Source organism: Acipenser ruthenus, chromosome 6 (assembly GCF_902713425.1).
Source record: "Acipenser ruthenus chromosome 6, fAciRut3.2 maternal haplotype, whole genome shotgun sequence".
Lineage (NCBI taxonomy): Eukaryota > Metazoa > Chordata > Actinopteri > Acipenseriformes > Acipenseridae > Acipenser > Acipenser ruthenus.
Genome location: NC_081194.1, coordinates 45597102 through 45613852, shown reverse-complemented (window position 1 = coordinate 45613852; position 16751 = coordinate 45597102). Strand labels below are relative to the sequence as shown.

Sequence of the window (16751 nt, the reverse complement as noted above, 5' to 3'; positions counted from 1 at the left end):
AATCTAACACAGTCCGCAGGAGTTTTAGTGCATTTGTGTCAGTAAAAATATATAATTATTAGAAATGACACTTATTTTGAATCCTCCTCTGTATATCTTATATCAACCGAATACACCCATGTGTTAAATCCCAAGCAATATGTCAGCCAATGTGTACAGCTCACAGAATTCCACGTGTCTTTTCTTTCTTGGGTAACACTTAGCAGACTTCTGTAAAACTGAGTTTTGGAAATACAGCGCATATTTCTTATTATACCAGACCATTTATATGCCTGTAATACTCACAGTGAGGGGCCCTGTGTCAACCTGCTTGTTCTTCATAAGTAGCTCCTTCAGCTGCTCACACTGCAGGCCCTCCAGACTGATGTACTTGGAGTATTTCAGATTTGGATTCCCAGACTTGCAGGGCATAATCGAGGTGAAATCAGGACCGCAGGCATAGAGATAAAAAGCCTCTTCAGGACCGATCCTAGAGCCTAGACAAAACATGTAGAAACATTAACAAGTCAATTTCTCTGTTCTTCATCACTTTCATGTCGGTGTACATTAAAGCAAGTGTTCAATTTCTAATAAGTAACCCATAGTTTATCTTTTTTGGATATCACATAAAAATAAAAAAATGGCATAACAAGTGGTCATTTCTAGTGGGCTTGTATCATTAATATTTGGAGTTAACCAGGTGTCTAATGTGGAGCTGACCAAATGGAATTGGGTGATATATTCAGTTATTTTGAAACAATAAAATGATCCCCCCCCTCATTTAGAAGAGCGTACTGTTGGGTTAGGAAGTTACTTGCACATGTTGTACTTGTTTACCATAATTTACAGTAATACAAGAAAAGTTTTCCATCACCACATGCCAACTTACCACAGGAACGACAAACCCTATGATATCTACAAGTATTATAGATTCCACAGACATTGCAGTACAGTAATTCTTAAATGAAAATATACATACTTAGCGGTCATCCCCACAAAGTGGCAGTAATGACATGTTAATATTTAGGGACTTCACATCACAGTACAACCGCATGTTTTCACATGTGCAGGAGGTTCGGTCCCATTATTACTTAGAGGCTAAACAGCAATTGACAGTCAATTAAAAACATTTTAGAGAAAAATCACATGATCACAGGTGTTAAGGATTTACATTGGGTTAATTTACATAAGTGTTTTCTTTTTCTCGAGACATTTTGAGCGTGGGTTAAACAATGTTCGATATTAACACCCAAGTCGCTCCAACGGACATGGGTTTTGCTCAGACATAACTCGAGGACAAACTGCATGGGAGTATAGTTATACACATAGTACTTACAATAAAGACGTTTTGACAGTTGTTTGGAAAGCTATTTGCAAGTGTATTCTGAAGCACTGTACAGTAAGTAGCTGTAACCACCTGAATTCACAAGCCCAGGATGCAGTTTATCAAACATTTTAGTAATAGTTTTAAACAGAAACTTAGTAAATACAATCTGTATGATATTTTACAAACACATTTAGATTCTTGGCATGATTAGCATTATGCAAAGTTTTCGAGAAGACGAAACATCAATCTGATAAGGGAAATACTGCAAACAAAAAAGCTTTGGACCATGGTAACTTACATATTCCCATGTGGCTTTAGGATTGACACTTGAGTGAGCTAATTAACATTTTCATGAGAAACCCGTGTTTCCATGTGTAAGTGGGTGTTGATTTTACAAGCATTTCCTTGATTCTCAGGTAAATGAGACTTTCCCATTAAAATTGTGCGACCGTTTTTTGGGGCTTTGCCAATTCACGTGAGACAAGCCACTCATGTAAATTGGCCCAATGAAGAATCCAAATAGGCATGTTTTGTTACCTAGGGCAAAAAAAATCAAGACAATACAACATAAGAAAAGTCTGAGAATGAGAAAAGGCCATTCGGCCCATCAAGGCTCGTCCCTTGTTAGCACACCATTTGACTACTGGGGGGGGGGGGGGGGGGGACGGGGGGACGGACTAATTTAAAAGTACAGAATCTGGTCTTTTTAAAATGACCCACGTTATGTGAAGCGCAATTGATAACACATTGGTGGTTGGCATCACCATTAGGTGATAAACTGCCATTCAACAGTTTGTTGTTGGTTGCGCTACGGTACCAGAACTGTAAAGAGCAACAGTGTTGAGATGATTGATAATGTGAATGGAGGAGGCTGTAGAAATAGCAAACAGCAGGATGATTCATCACTGATGATTAGAAAATACAGACACAATTAAGTAGACCTATCTCTTCTTGTAGTTTAATTTTAAAATAAAACTGTACTGGTATGTATATTAATAGTATATACCACTATTTTGATTACACGCACTGGTTCTTACAATGTATACTTAAACATCCTTTCTCTGAACTGTTTTCCAAGTAAAAACCCTAACCCTAACCCATACCAATAACATTAAATATCACACATAATTTTTACTCAAATTATCATACATAATTCCTCAAATTAACCTACCTATCAGTCAGCCACATTTTTGGAAGGTAAATCTATACAACAAATACAATATTCTGTGTTTGAAGTGAGTCGGGATGCTTTATATTGCTATAGCAAGACGATCAATAAGGAATACAATATTATTGTTTCTTTAGAAATATATAGTATGTGCATGCAGGCCTTTTGTTCAGTATGTTTAGGGCTTGAATATTTTGGTTTTAACTGATAATAACTGAGAAAACACCCTGAAGACCTATTTAGAAAATTCAAATAATGTCTAGCATGCACTGCTATCTTTCTACATAAAAAAAACAGCTTTCATAAGGCAGGCATTGTGCAAAGTCATTGCTACTGACCAATCATCAATTATTGTGGACCTACGTAATAGAATAAACTCATTAGAGTGACTTGTGACTGGGGTGGGCTGAAAAAATACAACTCGTTATTGCATGACATTGAATAAAATATCAAAATTATGTTTTTTTTTATTATATTATATATATATATATATATATATATATACACATATACACACACACACACACACACACACACACACACACACACACACACACACACACACACACACACACTTACGGGATATGCATTAAGGCTGTAGTTAATGCATATCCCGTAAGTTAACATTAAAGTATATACAGCAGGGCTTGAAAATTAACGCCGGCCATGCAGCAATTGCCCTGGGTGTCTGTGACGGAGTACCTCCCACCCCGGGTGTATTTGGTATAGTGTGGGTTATGCAGCACGAGTGATTTAAAATGTATGGTTTGTATGTGGGCACAGGGAAGTCACAATTAGTTTACGTGCAGACTGCACCGGGGCCAGACTGAATGATTAGCAATTGAGTCCCAGCACAGCTGTATATAAACAGGCAAGAATCACTCACTGGGGGTTGGGTGTTCAGAGGTGGAACAAGAGAGCGAAACAGTAAGAACTGAAACTAAAGAATTAATTAACAATTGCTATACGTGCTGGCTTTACACCAGCGTGATACTTGTTTTATTCAGTGTTCAGTTTGTTTTGTGGCCTTTTCTTTTGACAAGATTATAATTATTATACTTGCGCATCAGCACTTCCTACCCCAGTACTGTGTGTCTCTTCCTGGTCACCCACCAGCCATCCTGTTCACAGTGCCCTTCTTCAATTGCCACAATGCCCTTCAAAATGTCTATTCACGGCCATTACATACATGCCAACAGTCCCTATATGACCCTTAATTCTCCCGCTCTGTAGTGGCTGCTGACCCTTGTGCACTGCACTACCTGGCAGGGATTGTGTTCACATGACCAGATCTCAGTTTATTGACATGTCATATCACAGAAGCACATTGTTTCTTCACTGCTGCTGCAATATGATTTGATGTGTATTATTTTATTATTATTTGTGTTTATTTAGCAGACGCCTTTATCCAAGACGACTTACAGAGACTAGGGTGTGTGAACTATGCATCAGCTGCAGAGTCACTTACAATTACGTCGCACAAGGAGGTTAAGTGACTTGCTCAGGGTCACACAGTGAGTCAGTGGCTGAGGTGGGATTTGAACCGGGGACCTCCTGGTTACAAGCCCTTTTTTTTTAACCACTGGACCACACAGCCTCCTTATGATTTGGAGTAAAAAATTTGAGTATGTGTGTTTTTATACGTATGACCCCCCCTGTCCTCCGCTGAACAGGTTTCCAAATGTTAGCAAGTATGCCATTATGGCCACAGTGCCCGTTCAGCTACAGAAACTAGAGTTTCAAATGATTTGCGTGGTTAAATCGCAACAGCAGTAAAAAAGCATTGCACAATCTGCAAATTTGCCAAACTTGATACTTTTTTTTCAGGTTAGTAGTTTAGAAATGTTTACAATACTTACAAGTGGTTTTCTTTCAGGTTTAAAAAAGAAATAGCTCATATGAATAATTCAGCTGGTTGCACAGGTTCCAATGTTACAGCTGTATTACTGCAGCTCACTTCGCTTTCCAATTTCTCAATAACGTTTATTGAATACAAGATACTTAAATAACTTTATACAAACAACTAGAAGGCAAACACTAATACATTACTGCAAAGTAATACTGCAAAGCAAGCTTAATGCTAACAGGAGAGTTTAACCAATTAATGTATTAGTTAGTATTTTTATGTATTATTACTTTATCAATTGCAATACTGATGTTGTTATTAATTTTTAATATTTTTATATTAACTATTAATTTTCATTATTAACTATCAAAGTTAACTTTGAAAAACTTACTGGTCCTGAATGTATTGGTCCTAACCAAAACAAACATAATCTTACACCAACTTGAATATGTTTCAATTGCCGTTATTTAATTTCCTTATTTTTACCACAACTAAACCAAAACGGTAGGAAATAGTATTCTACATTGTATTACAATGTTTATTATCATTATTTGTCCATCTTATGATATGGATATGTTTTTGTTTTTTCAGTTCATCCATAAATTCAACACAGCGACTCTTGTATGTTACATGCTGGAAAGATATTCCTGAGTTTAGTTTATATTAAACTGAGCAGAATATACGCTATTCAAATTGAACAAAAATGGTCCCACGGATTAGCAATAAAAGCCAGGCTTGAATCTAGGCTGACAAAAAAAACAACTGCTTTTTCCAAATAAATAAATAGTTATTATTAAGTTAAACTGTGTTGTTTCTTTCTGTGGCCAATAATTAGTGTTATATATGAACCATAAGCAAAATTACACAACATCCTATACTTTGGCCCTGACTTAAGTTTAGTGGCCTTGGTGCCCTCTAAAAAATTATTGAACTGAAGGCCATTTTGGCCTTGCTCTTCTTGTTGCCAATTTAGAGCCCTGATGTACAGTATTTATTGAAAGTACTCATGACTTCAAGTTAATGTTGCAATTTACCCACAAAAAAACATTTCTCGCATAGTGTCTAAATTGGACAGTAAATTGCCCAATGATCCAAAACCTTATCTGGAGTGTTGTCTGGACCTGTGCAATGCAAAAACACTGATATATATTTTTTTTCTTTCTCTGTTACTGCAGTGTTTTAGAGAATCAGGGGAGCCCACGGTTAAAGAGAAGCACTGATATTTCATTTTTTTTTTTCTTTCTCTGTTACTGCAGTGTTTTCAAGAATCAGGGGAGCCCACCGTTAAAGAGAAGCAGACTTCCGATGTCCCATCTGCCAGCCAGTCTCGGGATCTCCTCCTGAGTGGGGACACAGTGACCCACCATGCAGAAGGTTTTGTTGCTGTCAGAAGACAGGTTCGACTTCCTCGGGAGAGTGTAGTCCAAAGCAACCTCTGATTTCCTGCAAATTAATTTAACACACATATACATATTTATAAACAATACATACCATAAAATGCAGTGTATAAATCAACTTTCCAGGTTGTATCCTGGAATAGGACGAAGTAACTGAAAAACAGACTCCACTTATAAGGCATGGTGCAGTAAAGGGCAACAGGATCCTATTTTCGTTTTCTAAAATCAACTGTATTACTGCGTTTATTTGCAAAATATTTCACTACAGACAAACAGAACCACATTTAAATATAAAATATGTATTTCTAATATTACATGCCAAAAAGGGTACGCGATTATTTACGGTAGTTATAGCGAGGGCATGCACATATTACCATTGAATATCAAATGCAATTGGAATAGCTTACCTTTGACCAGAGACCCAGAGCGTCAGTTTCCCATGGATGTTCTTCTTACCCTCTGGCTGCTGTATGTAGGTCAAGGCTAAGTGCTGCCATTGGCCTGGGGTGAGGATGTTCTCCTGTGACTCCGCCTGAGCCAGCAGGCCAGCCTTCATCTCATCATTTGGGTCAATGCAAATTCTGGCAACACAAAAGCAACCCAGTCACAACACTGTGCTTTCATTAGCAAACAAACTCCCTGGTATGTGAATAAGAGTAAGTAGCTTCAATGTCATTTTAATTGCTTTTGTTTTACATTCCCTGTTCTTTTTATAATGCAGTTATTATGAGTTGTTTGTTTATTCCATTTTACTTCTTTTACTGCATATGCAGAACAGATGTTTCCATTTTCTCAAACTACCTGCACGGATCCTCATTTAATTAAACTCATGTGACAATGAGAACTTTTAAAAGGTAATATCATGTCACCTTTCATCTCTACAAGCAGAGGTTTACATAACTGGTACGCCTGCAAACTAATAAATAAAATTCAAACCGGAGGGTTCAATTTTAACAACGGTCCCTCCCTGCTGGCGCGATCATTGATTCTTCGGGTTCTATTGTTTAATTATATAGAATACATATATAGATACTGTATACAGAGGACTAACTTATACTTTGTATGTCTAATCGTGTTAATAATAGAGAATTGAACGTGTGGGTTGTGACAGTGGTCATCCAGCGACATGGGCTCATTTGGGAAAGCTAGAATGTGAGGAGGATGTTACTGCCAAACGTGTACAAGTGTCTTGCAGGTATCAAGTGAAGACCCTGGTTGCCCACACCTGTGATGAAAAGGCCTGTCGTGGTGCTCGCAGAACTGGTCAAAGCTGAGCCTGGTGCAGAGTTTGAATCCTGCTGGGAACACGCCGATTTGTTAGACATGAATTGGATGCTTTTAACTACCATGTATTGAGTGAAATAATATGATATACTCTGTCAATAATAACATTAATACTGTCTGTACGCTTTTTGAATAGATCTGTATACCAAGTAGGACATATTGTAAGTAGCTATTGTGTGCAGCTTGTGTGAAGAAGCCTGCTGGAGGGGTCGAGCTGACCTGCTCTTTGCAGGCTCTTATTATATGAAAGCAACTCTTTGAATCAAGTGCCAAACCTTGTTAGCACATTCCTGTTTAATGAAAAAAAAGGTTGCCAACTTTCTGGAGAGAATTGCTGTGCTGAGCAAAAAAGGAATAACAGAATCTAAACAGTTAAATGTGTGTTTTACTAATGTAGGATTTTAAAGTAATAAAGTCTTATAATAGGGAAACTAAAAAGTATACAGTTTAACTAGTTCAAGATCAGACTCACAGTCAAGTCTCTTTTTTAAAGAACGAAGTAAGTTCGATTTAAAGACAGTCTTTAATTGTAAAGCAAGTATTCTAAAATAATGGAAACAGAATATTTGAACCAACAACCCAAGTCTCAATATTGCTGCTATATTTCTTAGAATTAAACAAACGTACAGTTTAAATAAAATTAGCAGTCAGGTATCTTATTTGGAATAAGTAGTAAGACTTGATCTAAAAAAGGAGCCCTTGAGTTAAAAACAAATATTCTAGAAAGACTGAAATAATACAGCTATTAGAATATTATGTTTGAAAAAGCAAGGCAATAAAATAAAATAGTATAGACTGTAACTTTTATATACAGTGAACCAATTGAAGGAAAACTAATTTTGTGATCTCGTCCTTACCTGCTTGTAATAAAAGAAGTGTTGGAGATGACTAATTGGTCTTGATGAAGTGGGATTTTTTTGGTGATCAGCAATTTAAAAGCCAATGTCCTTTCTATAATGAGCGATCTCGTTGATATTAACGAACGAAATACCTTTCGGATAACAGAAGATAGGAGTTTATATTAAAATAAACATTTTTCTATATAATCACAGAAATTAACACTAGCACCGCCATAGCCGCTTTTTGAACAGCTTTTGCAATTCAAATTTAAATATCTCTGCGTATGTGAATATCTCGTGCATGCCTGTTCTTAAGTGTTACTAAATATTTGAATTAAATACCCATACAGTGTTTCAGCTGCAGAATCGTAAAAATGAACAAGTTATAAGCACTTGCTTCTTCAACCGCCAGACCCGCAGTTTATGCGGCATATTGAAATCAATACAATATACCCGACAATTTAGTCTGGGCTTTGTGATAAAATCGACGTCATTGTGAAATAACGTATTATAATCCTGTTGAGTGATTCTACTCATCATGTATTATTATTATTACACTACATTTCTCAGGCAGAACGACTGTGCCACCCTGAGTGTGACGTATTCTAAGCTCTGCACAGATCAGTGACCATCGGGACTGATGCTAAATGAAAGCCAGAGACTGTTGCATTTTACAATGCAACGAAGTACGGTGTGGATATACTGGATCAAATGGCATGGCTGTACTCTGTCAAAGGTGGTGCTAGCAGGTGGCCTGTGTCTATTTTTATAATGTTTTGGACCTGATGGCCATCAACGCTTTGCTTTTGTACAAGGCAACACAATCACTCAGGGGGACATCATTTTGCAGCTAGCCCTGGAGCTACGGCAGAAACATTTTGATAAGAGACACTAAAGCCGGCTGGCAAATGCCCCTCAACCTTCAGCCAGCGCTGCGCCCACTGGCATGCTTTCTGCATAGATTGTACTTGGAAAGCTGTAATAGAACTCTGAACAGACAGCCTTTGAACTCTGTTTCACTCAAAGCGCTTTCACGTTGCATAAGTTATGTTATATTTTTGTTTTATGCTGTTTTTATAACTAGTTATTTATGTTTTATAATTTTATATGTGCATACAGCTTTCTACACCTGTTTACACAGAAGTTTACTGCGCAAAGTTTATTTTATTACAGTTTATCATGTTTATGTACAGTATGTACAGAAAAAAAATAAAGTTTAATTTTCAATGTAAATATGGTGTTTCTGCTCTGAAAATGTTATGTATGATGTTCATAAATAAAAATATTAAGTTGTATCCAATCGTTTGTTTTTCATTTTCATATCGAAGCCGTTTTAAAATGGAGCCGCACATTTTGCAGTTGCAGCGTTTGTATGTAGTCCAAAATCTCGGCGGTTCTAGTGTCAATTAGAACGTGGCAAGAAGAGATGAGAGCATAAAGCGTAGGACGGTTTACTGAGTTAAGCTAAAATTTGCTTTAAAATAAGTATTAGAGTATTAGAAAATGCTTACGATAGTGTTTCATATTAAATAAACACTAAAATTGAAAAGAGGGTAGGTTGTCTTAAAACCTGCTTCAACTGGATTTTGTATTAACAGAGAAAGAGGTCAGACTTAGTTCAGTCACTATAATACTATTACATTCTAATATGTTAACAGTAGCCTGAATTTAGATGAAAATAACTGGACCGTCCACTGAAAGCTTAAATTACTTCATAACAGAGGCCTATGACAAAACTTCCTACAATTCCTATTCAATATCCTGTTAACACACACCTGTATATGAAAATAACTATCTGAAAAGGTGATATGACATGCTGCTCAGAGGGAATATATTGTAGAACCAGGTTAATATAAAATCACACAAAGAAGTTAATGTTATATATATATATATATATATATATATATATATATATATATAATAGCATCTCCTTTAACACACATATAAACTTGTATTGTATTGCATTGTAGCAAGGATCCTGTGAACTTTGGCTCACCTAAGCTTCTAGAGAAAGGAGGGGTTGAAAATTAGAACCATGAGATCATGTTCCAATATTTTGGAAATGAGTTATATCCAATTAATTTTGAATGTTTTTATATAACTCCAATTAGTTTTTAAAAGAGTTGACCAGATCCTTCTAGAATATATCATTAACTCAAAGATAAGAACTGTCAAGGCAGATTGATGATCAGATTTAATTGGGACTCCTGATGTATTCAATGGAGGGAAAATCCTATAAACCCAGAGTAAGACCCCATTCGATACCATTGAACTTAATCTTGCAAGCTGACGTAGTCCATGCTCTGAGGGTCTCTGAAAAACGGATTGCTGTTTGGTCGAAGTCAGAAGTCTCTGCCTTTTGATGGCAGTTCTTATTTTTCATATATCCTATACTACCCTTCCATACACTGGAAGGTAAGCATATATTTGGATTTAAATCTCATTTATATTGGATGCATTGCTATAAGGTATGGAAATTATGTTTTAGTCTTAAGAGAGTGATATGTTGAATGTTTTAGAACGTAGCTGTGGGTGCTCTAGTTTCTTGCATGGCTAGCCTGAAGGCTAAGCATATAATAACCATATTTGGAATACCAAGGGAGGAAAGTACCGAAGTAGAAATACTTTGTTACACTACTTAAGTATTTGTTTTCAGGATCTGTACTTTACTGAAGTACTTTATTTTTGGGATACTTTTACTTTTACTCAAGTACGTTTGTTTAGAAAATATTGTATTTTTTACTCCACCACATTTCCCAGAAGCATCTCGTTACATGTTCTTTCAGCACACTGACTCTTGCACTGGCCAGGATTCTGATTGGGTAAAGCAGAGCCACATGCGCAAAGTGTCTGCTCGCTTTGATGACATAGTATGGAGATGGCAAACCTATGGCACATGTGGCATGCAGAGTTGTATTTGTTGGCATGCCAAGTCAGCAGCTGTTTGCTGGTTTTTGTTTTGAATTTAAGGGTGGCTACTTTTGATACTTGAGTACTTTTAAGATATGATACTTTTGTACTTTTACTCAAGTAGTTTTCTAGAAGCATACTTTTACTTAATTACATTTTTTTCAAAGTAACAGTACTTTTACTCAAGTAACACGTTTGAATACTTTTTCCACACCTGTGTAATATTATATTGAAGTACTAATGCTGTCAAACCTGTAAAGGCACTGGATTGATTGCTTATTACTTGGGATTTACAGTGGTCTGTGCAACCAACCAATCTACTTTTTAAAGCATTTAATAAACCGAAAGAGCACTACTACTGCTCTGATTCGTTAAAACTTTGTATTAAATGAGTGTGTGTGATTTTTTTTGATTATTACAGTTGTCTGAACATATAGCAAGCCCAGTGCACGAACAAAACCACTTACAGGAGTTTAAAACATCTCGGACCTCCTTAAACGTCTCCCCTGAGTTTAAGACTGTGCTCAGAGCACACACACACATATATATATATATATATATATATATATATACATATAAATAAAAAGAAGAATGTATGGATTCTGACAAATGTCTCCACGATTTTTTTTAACAATGAACTGAACAATGTACTCTGACATGGCTGTGGCAACACAGATGCAGGACAAATGGTTTAAAATTAATGTAATGAATGTTTTAAGTCCGGTTTTAATAACCCATATTAGACTAATAATAATGCTAATGATAACTGTACTACTAAAATGATTTACAAATTCAAACAAAATAACAGGGATGCCAAATGATAGTATCAAAAAATGTTGTATGTTGTATATACAGTCTAACTTCATTGTAACGAACCCCCCTGGGACTTGGAGAAATGTTCGTTATATCAGGTTGTTCACTATAATAGGGTTTGGCAATTTGCTGTATCAGAATAATGAAGACATTTTATACAGTATACAGTAGTTCTTTCAACACAACTTCACACTGATCAACATTTAAACTATATTTAAAAGGAAACAGTAAAGAAATGAAACAAATAAAAAGTACACTTGCATGCTGAATACAGTAATTGCGTGACCTTTCTCTACAGTGAAGTTAGACTGTACCTTATTCATAATGTTCTGTATGCGACTGCTATTACCTGAAAATGAAAGCCCCGGTGTTCAGATCAGCCCAGACCTGCAGTATGAGAGCTTTGGATCCCAAGGATATTATATGGAGGCAGCCGTCTTCAACCAGCTTGTCTCCAGAACTTGGTGGGTTATGATGGTCAATACCTGTTGGTTTATCTCCATCTAAAAACAAACGAAAAAAGAAAGAAAAAAAATCAAATGTAAACAAATTATTTATGATTTCTCCAGACCCCCTTTTCGGAATTAACTAAAATTATAGTAATCAATCATAAAATCTTTCCCACTTAAATTTCCTTTACCATCATCAGCCTTTCTCTAAATGTCACTACTTTTTTATAGCTTATTCACTAAATTGCATTTCATTTTACTTCATTTTCTTCATTTACCTATTTTCCTTTTTTTTGTTAATTGCATCCAGTTATTTAAGACTACATCCCCTTTGTGGCAGGATGAAGGATGACAGAAGGAGTGAAATCTGGCTTTCCAACAGGTGGAGGCACTAAAGAGAGCTGCTCACACGATCTTAAGCATAGGGTCCGGTTGTGCCGGCCATCTTGGGAAGGGTGGAAACATGGGTGTTTCAGGTCACGCTGATATCAAAGCCGGGTTAGGTTACAAGCATAACCGAGTAGCGGTTGGCTGTGACAGATTGATAGAGGCATGGGGTACACAAGGGGTCTTTGTGGAACAGCGAGGAATCCCTGGCTGGAGGTGGAAGCTGCACAGAGGGTGATGCAGAGAAAGCGGACGTCATTATTGTTGTGTTTCCCTGGGAACTCAGAAAGCACAGATCCAAATGGAGGACTGTTGGAGACTGGGAAACCGCGGAAAGAGCATCAGCCATACTGGTGAGCAAGAATGGCACGACCAGACTGGGGATTACAACAAATGAAGATTGTTGTTATTGTTGTTGTAAATATTTGTAAATAGTGTGTGTGTGTGACATGATCACACTCCGAGACAAGTTTCACCAAACTCCTGATTTGTGTTATTATTCTCTCCCCTTCACACCCATGTATGCAGTTGCTATACAAATCGAACCCATTAATGAAAATTAACACTTTGTAAATTTATATTGTAACAAAAAGAGTTTTTTGTCAAATGTTTGTCTAATTTTATAACCCTGTTTTCTTTTTAGTACTAATATATTAATATTTCACCAGGGGATAACTCAATTATCAAGATTGTCTTTAGGATATGGCAATAGCACACAATCTCCAATATTATCTGCAGTATACAGTAATATACAATAGCAGTTGGTACCTTTTGTCATTCAACTCCATGGTTTTTAATAGGCAACCCATTTGCCAAATGTGGTCCAGCTGCTGACTCATAGTTATTAAAATAAGTACCAATATACACTTTAACAGACTATTAAATACAAACTTGATAACTCTAAAGGGGAATACATCTTGCTATTCCCATTAATAACTCTTACTTAGTATCACTTGTTTGGGAGCTATCAAGGAAAGACTCTCATTCTGATCTCAATCTGCTTTCTATTTGGATATGACCAGGACTTTATATACATCTCGTTCCAGTGTTACTCACTACTGATCCAAGATAATGTTATGTCATTATCATAACCCTGGTTCCCTGAAATAGAAATGTAACCATTACCTAATGGAATATAATCTCATATATCTCGAATTACCTGAGCACTTTTATTAAACCTGCTCCTTTAAGAGAACCGTATGCGTCAGACGTTGTCTCCGCCCCCAGGGGATAAATACAAGTGACGCATAAGGCTCAGCGCCATTTTCTTTTCAGGCCTGCTGCGTTGGAGTGAATGCAACAAGCTTGAAGGTTACATTTCTATTTCAGGGAACCAGCGTTATTATTATCTTATTAATTATTTATTTTTAGAAGACGCCCTTATCCAGGGCGACTTACAGTCGTAAACAAATACATTTCAATTCAACAGTGCAATTTGGCTAAAAAGCCGTTAACATTGGCAGTGTCTCTGTAGGCGGACTCTAGTACAGGGAGACAGCCTGCGCACGTGCTGGGTTTCTGAAATTAAAACAGAAAATAATAGAAACTTGCTAATAAAATAAAATAAACTAAACTATCTGCTCTGCTGAAACACCAATGCTGCTTGTAAACTGGCTCAGCGACAAGCGCATCCTAAACTTTGCTCTTTGCTAAAACTCTGATTAGGGCAGGTGGAACGTTTTGAATTGGACATCTTCATTATTTTTTATACTACCCTACTGTGTTTTCTGCTTACTCTCCGTTTCAGGAAGCAACACTTAAGTATTCGTTTTCTTGGAAACTGGGGCATTGGTAACCGTTACCTGGGCAGGAGGAATGGGTTATGGGCAGCCTCAGTTGTCAAATCCAGTATTTATATCACCATGCCGGTTAGTGATATTGCACACCTCTCACTAATGCATACTGTTAATTGCACCTTATCGTTACTTGGTTCAGACAACTTTTAAGGGATTAACAGCTCAGCCCTACCTATGCTGTCAACACTGCTGTCCCGGAAAGCAACCAGCTTGGTCCTCTTCTGCTTCTTCTCTTTCTCCGCTGAGCCCTCTGCCTCTGGAGGGCTCTCCACGTTCATCCACAAGGAAACACTGAAGCCCTCGGACATGTGTGGCCAGCAGTTCTGCCCAACGAGGGGCAGGTGCACCGGAGCCACATGCCAGGAGGAGGAGAGCTGATGACTTAGCGCCTCACCCTCTGCTTCCTTCCTGCCAGGAAGCACCTTTCCCCTCCAAAGGAGCCCAGGTGCCTTCCCCCCCACAGTGCTGCTTTGCTTCAGCGTTGGGGAGGTGTTCGTAGCAGAGATTGAGTTTGTAACCAGAGGGAAGGTGAGGTACTGCAGGGGGGCCATGTGCATGTTTGCTTCCACGATGTGTAGGACTCCATTCAGTAGGATTTCCTGAAAAGGGATACAGAAACATAACAAAAAAGACATTGCAGTAATTCATAAAACTAACTTCTGTATACCACTGCCACTTTGAATGAGAATGAAAGACAGCAAAGGTGCATACCTGTATTTTTTTGTATTCATTATGTTAAAACTTTGAAGTCAAATACACTTTCACTGTTCTTTTTTTAGTTTTAGTATAATTAACTTAGGGTGATAGATACCTTAATTTTGTAAATATTTAAACTTTTTTTACTTACAGCTGTAGAAACACGATGGCTCACATCAATATCTGACAAGCATGTTTTTGGTTAACGCTTAAAACTTAAAACATTTTAACCCTAATTCTAACTAACTTTCAACCATTGTGTATGTGGAGTTAGAATTTGTGTGTGTGTATTTTAACCAATTCAGATCACTCCCACTTTCTGCCAGACTCAATGAAGTGGTACAGGAGTTTGTAAAGTGAGTTGAAGACCCACTCTATTGTTCTACTCTCACAAGAGGCTGTCAAGCTCTAAACAAGCTTACAACATGTTCTAAAATTAGTTAGACCGATAACATTTGTATACAGATCTGACATTTCACCATGTAACATTTCAACATTTTGCAAAGTTACTTAGTGCTGAAAGAGTTAACAAAGGAACTTCCTTTTGAGCTGTGGAACACAACTCTATCAAACATGATACCTTTTGTTTGCTCTGTTCCGGTTATATTTTTACACAATTTTTCAAAGTAAGCAGACTGTGCTCATAACCCAAAGCAGTGCTCCAAGCAGCTACCATAAAACATTCTCTGCAATAATTAAACAAATAACTTAAATGACCATGCATGCTGTAAGGTGCAGCACATTTTTCAGAGACTTCAAAACAAGGTCGCAGTGCCTTTTACCTCCACTTAGGTGGTTTATTCAGCAAGAGTGCAGATTTTTATTTAAGAGATGTTATTAATTTGCAGTGGTAGTCAACTTTAAAAAACTAAGATACAGTTTGTTTGTCATTACTGAGTGTAACGATACCATGTTTTAAAATGAAAATAATATGTTTCTTTCAAAACTTCTCATTTTGAGACTTTTAGAGCAAATAGAAGTACGGTATGCAACCTCTTTAACCACCTTGTAAGGGCCTGTATTTCTCATTTTCTAGATGATGATACTTACAGTAGGAGGTGTCTTCTCTAGGAATATTCTAATGAGCAGGGATAGTTCCTCTGAAGAGATCCGTGAGCTGACCAATGCAACCAGCAGCTCCACCAGCACACCCTGGCACTCTACAGACCCAAACAAGGACAGGGTTAGCATCTGTCAATGGCTACATCAACTGTACCCCACCATGCTCTTTCTGTTAAGACACTTGCAAATAAAAACCTCTTTCCATTTAATGATAAAAAGAAGCACCTTAATTTTATATTTCCAAATGACAATACATATAGTACCTTTGTACTGTATACTGGTTGCAGTAAAAAATAAAATAAAATAAATAATAATAATAATCCTGACCCCTTATATTTATATTATCTCAATCCATTTGGACATTTCAATATTATGAGTTATCTGTGGTCGCCACCAGTGAAAAAAAAAAAAAAAAAATTCAGTTATAGCAGTTTTTATAGACAAGGAAGCTTTTATTTATATTGACACTAGGTGTGCTCTATAGATAAATGGATAAGACTATACAAAGTCAGTCAACCTTTAAAATCATCAGAACAAATCCAACTAAATAAATTACCATGGCTCTTTAAACCCCCCATATGAAAGTTGAACTGGTTCCGTTTGAACAAAGAACACATTTAAAACAAAAGGGTTTGCTGTGTTGTGACCACCACAAGATGTATCAATAAATACTGCTGTGAATATTGTGATCAGGGGTCATGTTACTCATTTTCAACCTCTGAATAATGACGTGCAGCTGGTTGAGTTGCACACCCTAGTGGTCCCCTTTGCCAAGGACAAACACCCCCCACCGCCCTC

At 37.1% G+C, this 16751-nt stretch overlaps 1 protein-coding gene across 6 annotated transcripts in view; it reads right to left on the bottom strand.

Annotated features, from left to right (window-relative positions):
• LOC117411061 (lysosomal-trafficking regulator-like) overlaps window positions 1-16751 on the bottom strand; it is a 186765-nt gene that overhangs the window by 75504 nt on the left and 94510 nt on the right. For all 6 annotated transcript variants that reach the window (XM_034018115.3, XM_034018116.3, XM_034018117.3 and 3 more), the window contains 6 exons: window positions 15942-16051; window positions 14368-14794; window positions 11913-12066; window positions 6125-6298; window positions 5603-5763; window positions 286-476 (listed from right to left, as the gene is read on the bottom strand). In XM_034018115.3, coding sequence (XP_033874006.3) covers window positions 286-476; window positions 5603-5763; window positions 6125-6298; window positions 11913-12066; window positions 14368-14794; window positions 15942-16051 — 1217 coding nt within the window. The remainder of the gene's footprint in view (window positions 1-285; window positions 477-5602; window positions 5764-6124; window positions 6299-11912; window positions 12067-14367; window positions 14795-15941; window positions 16052-16751) is intronic.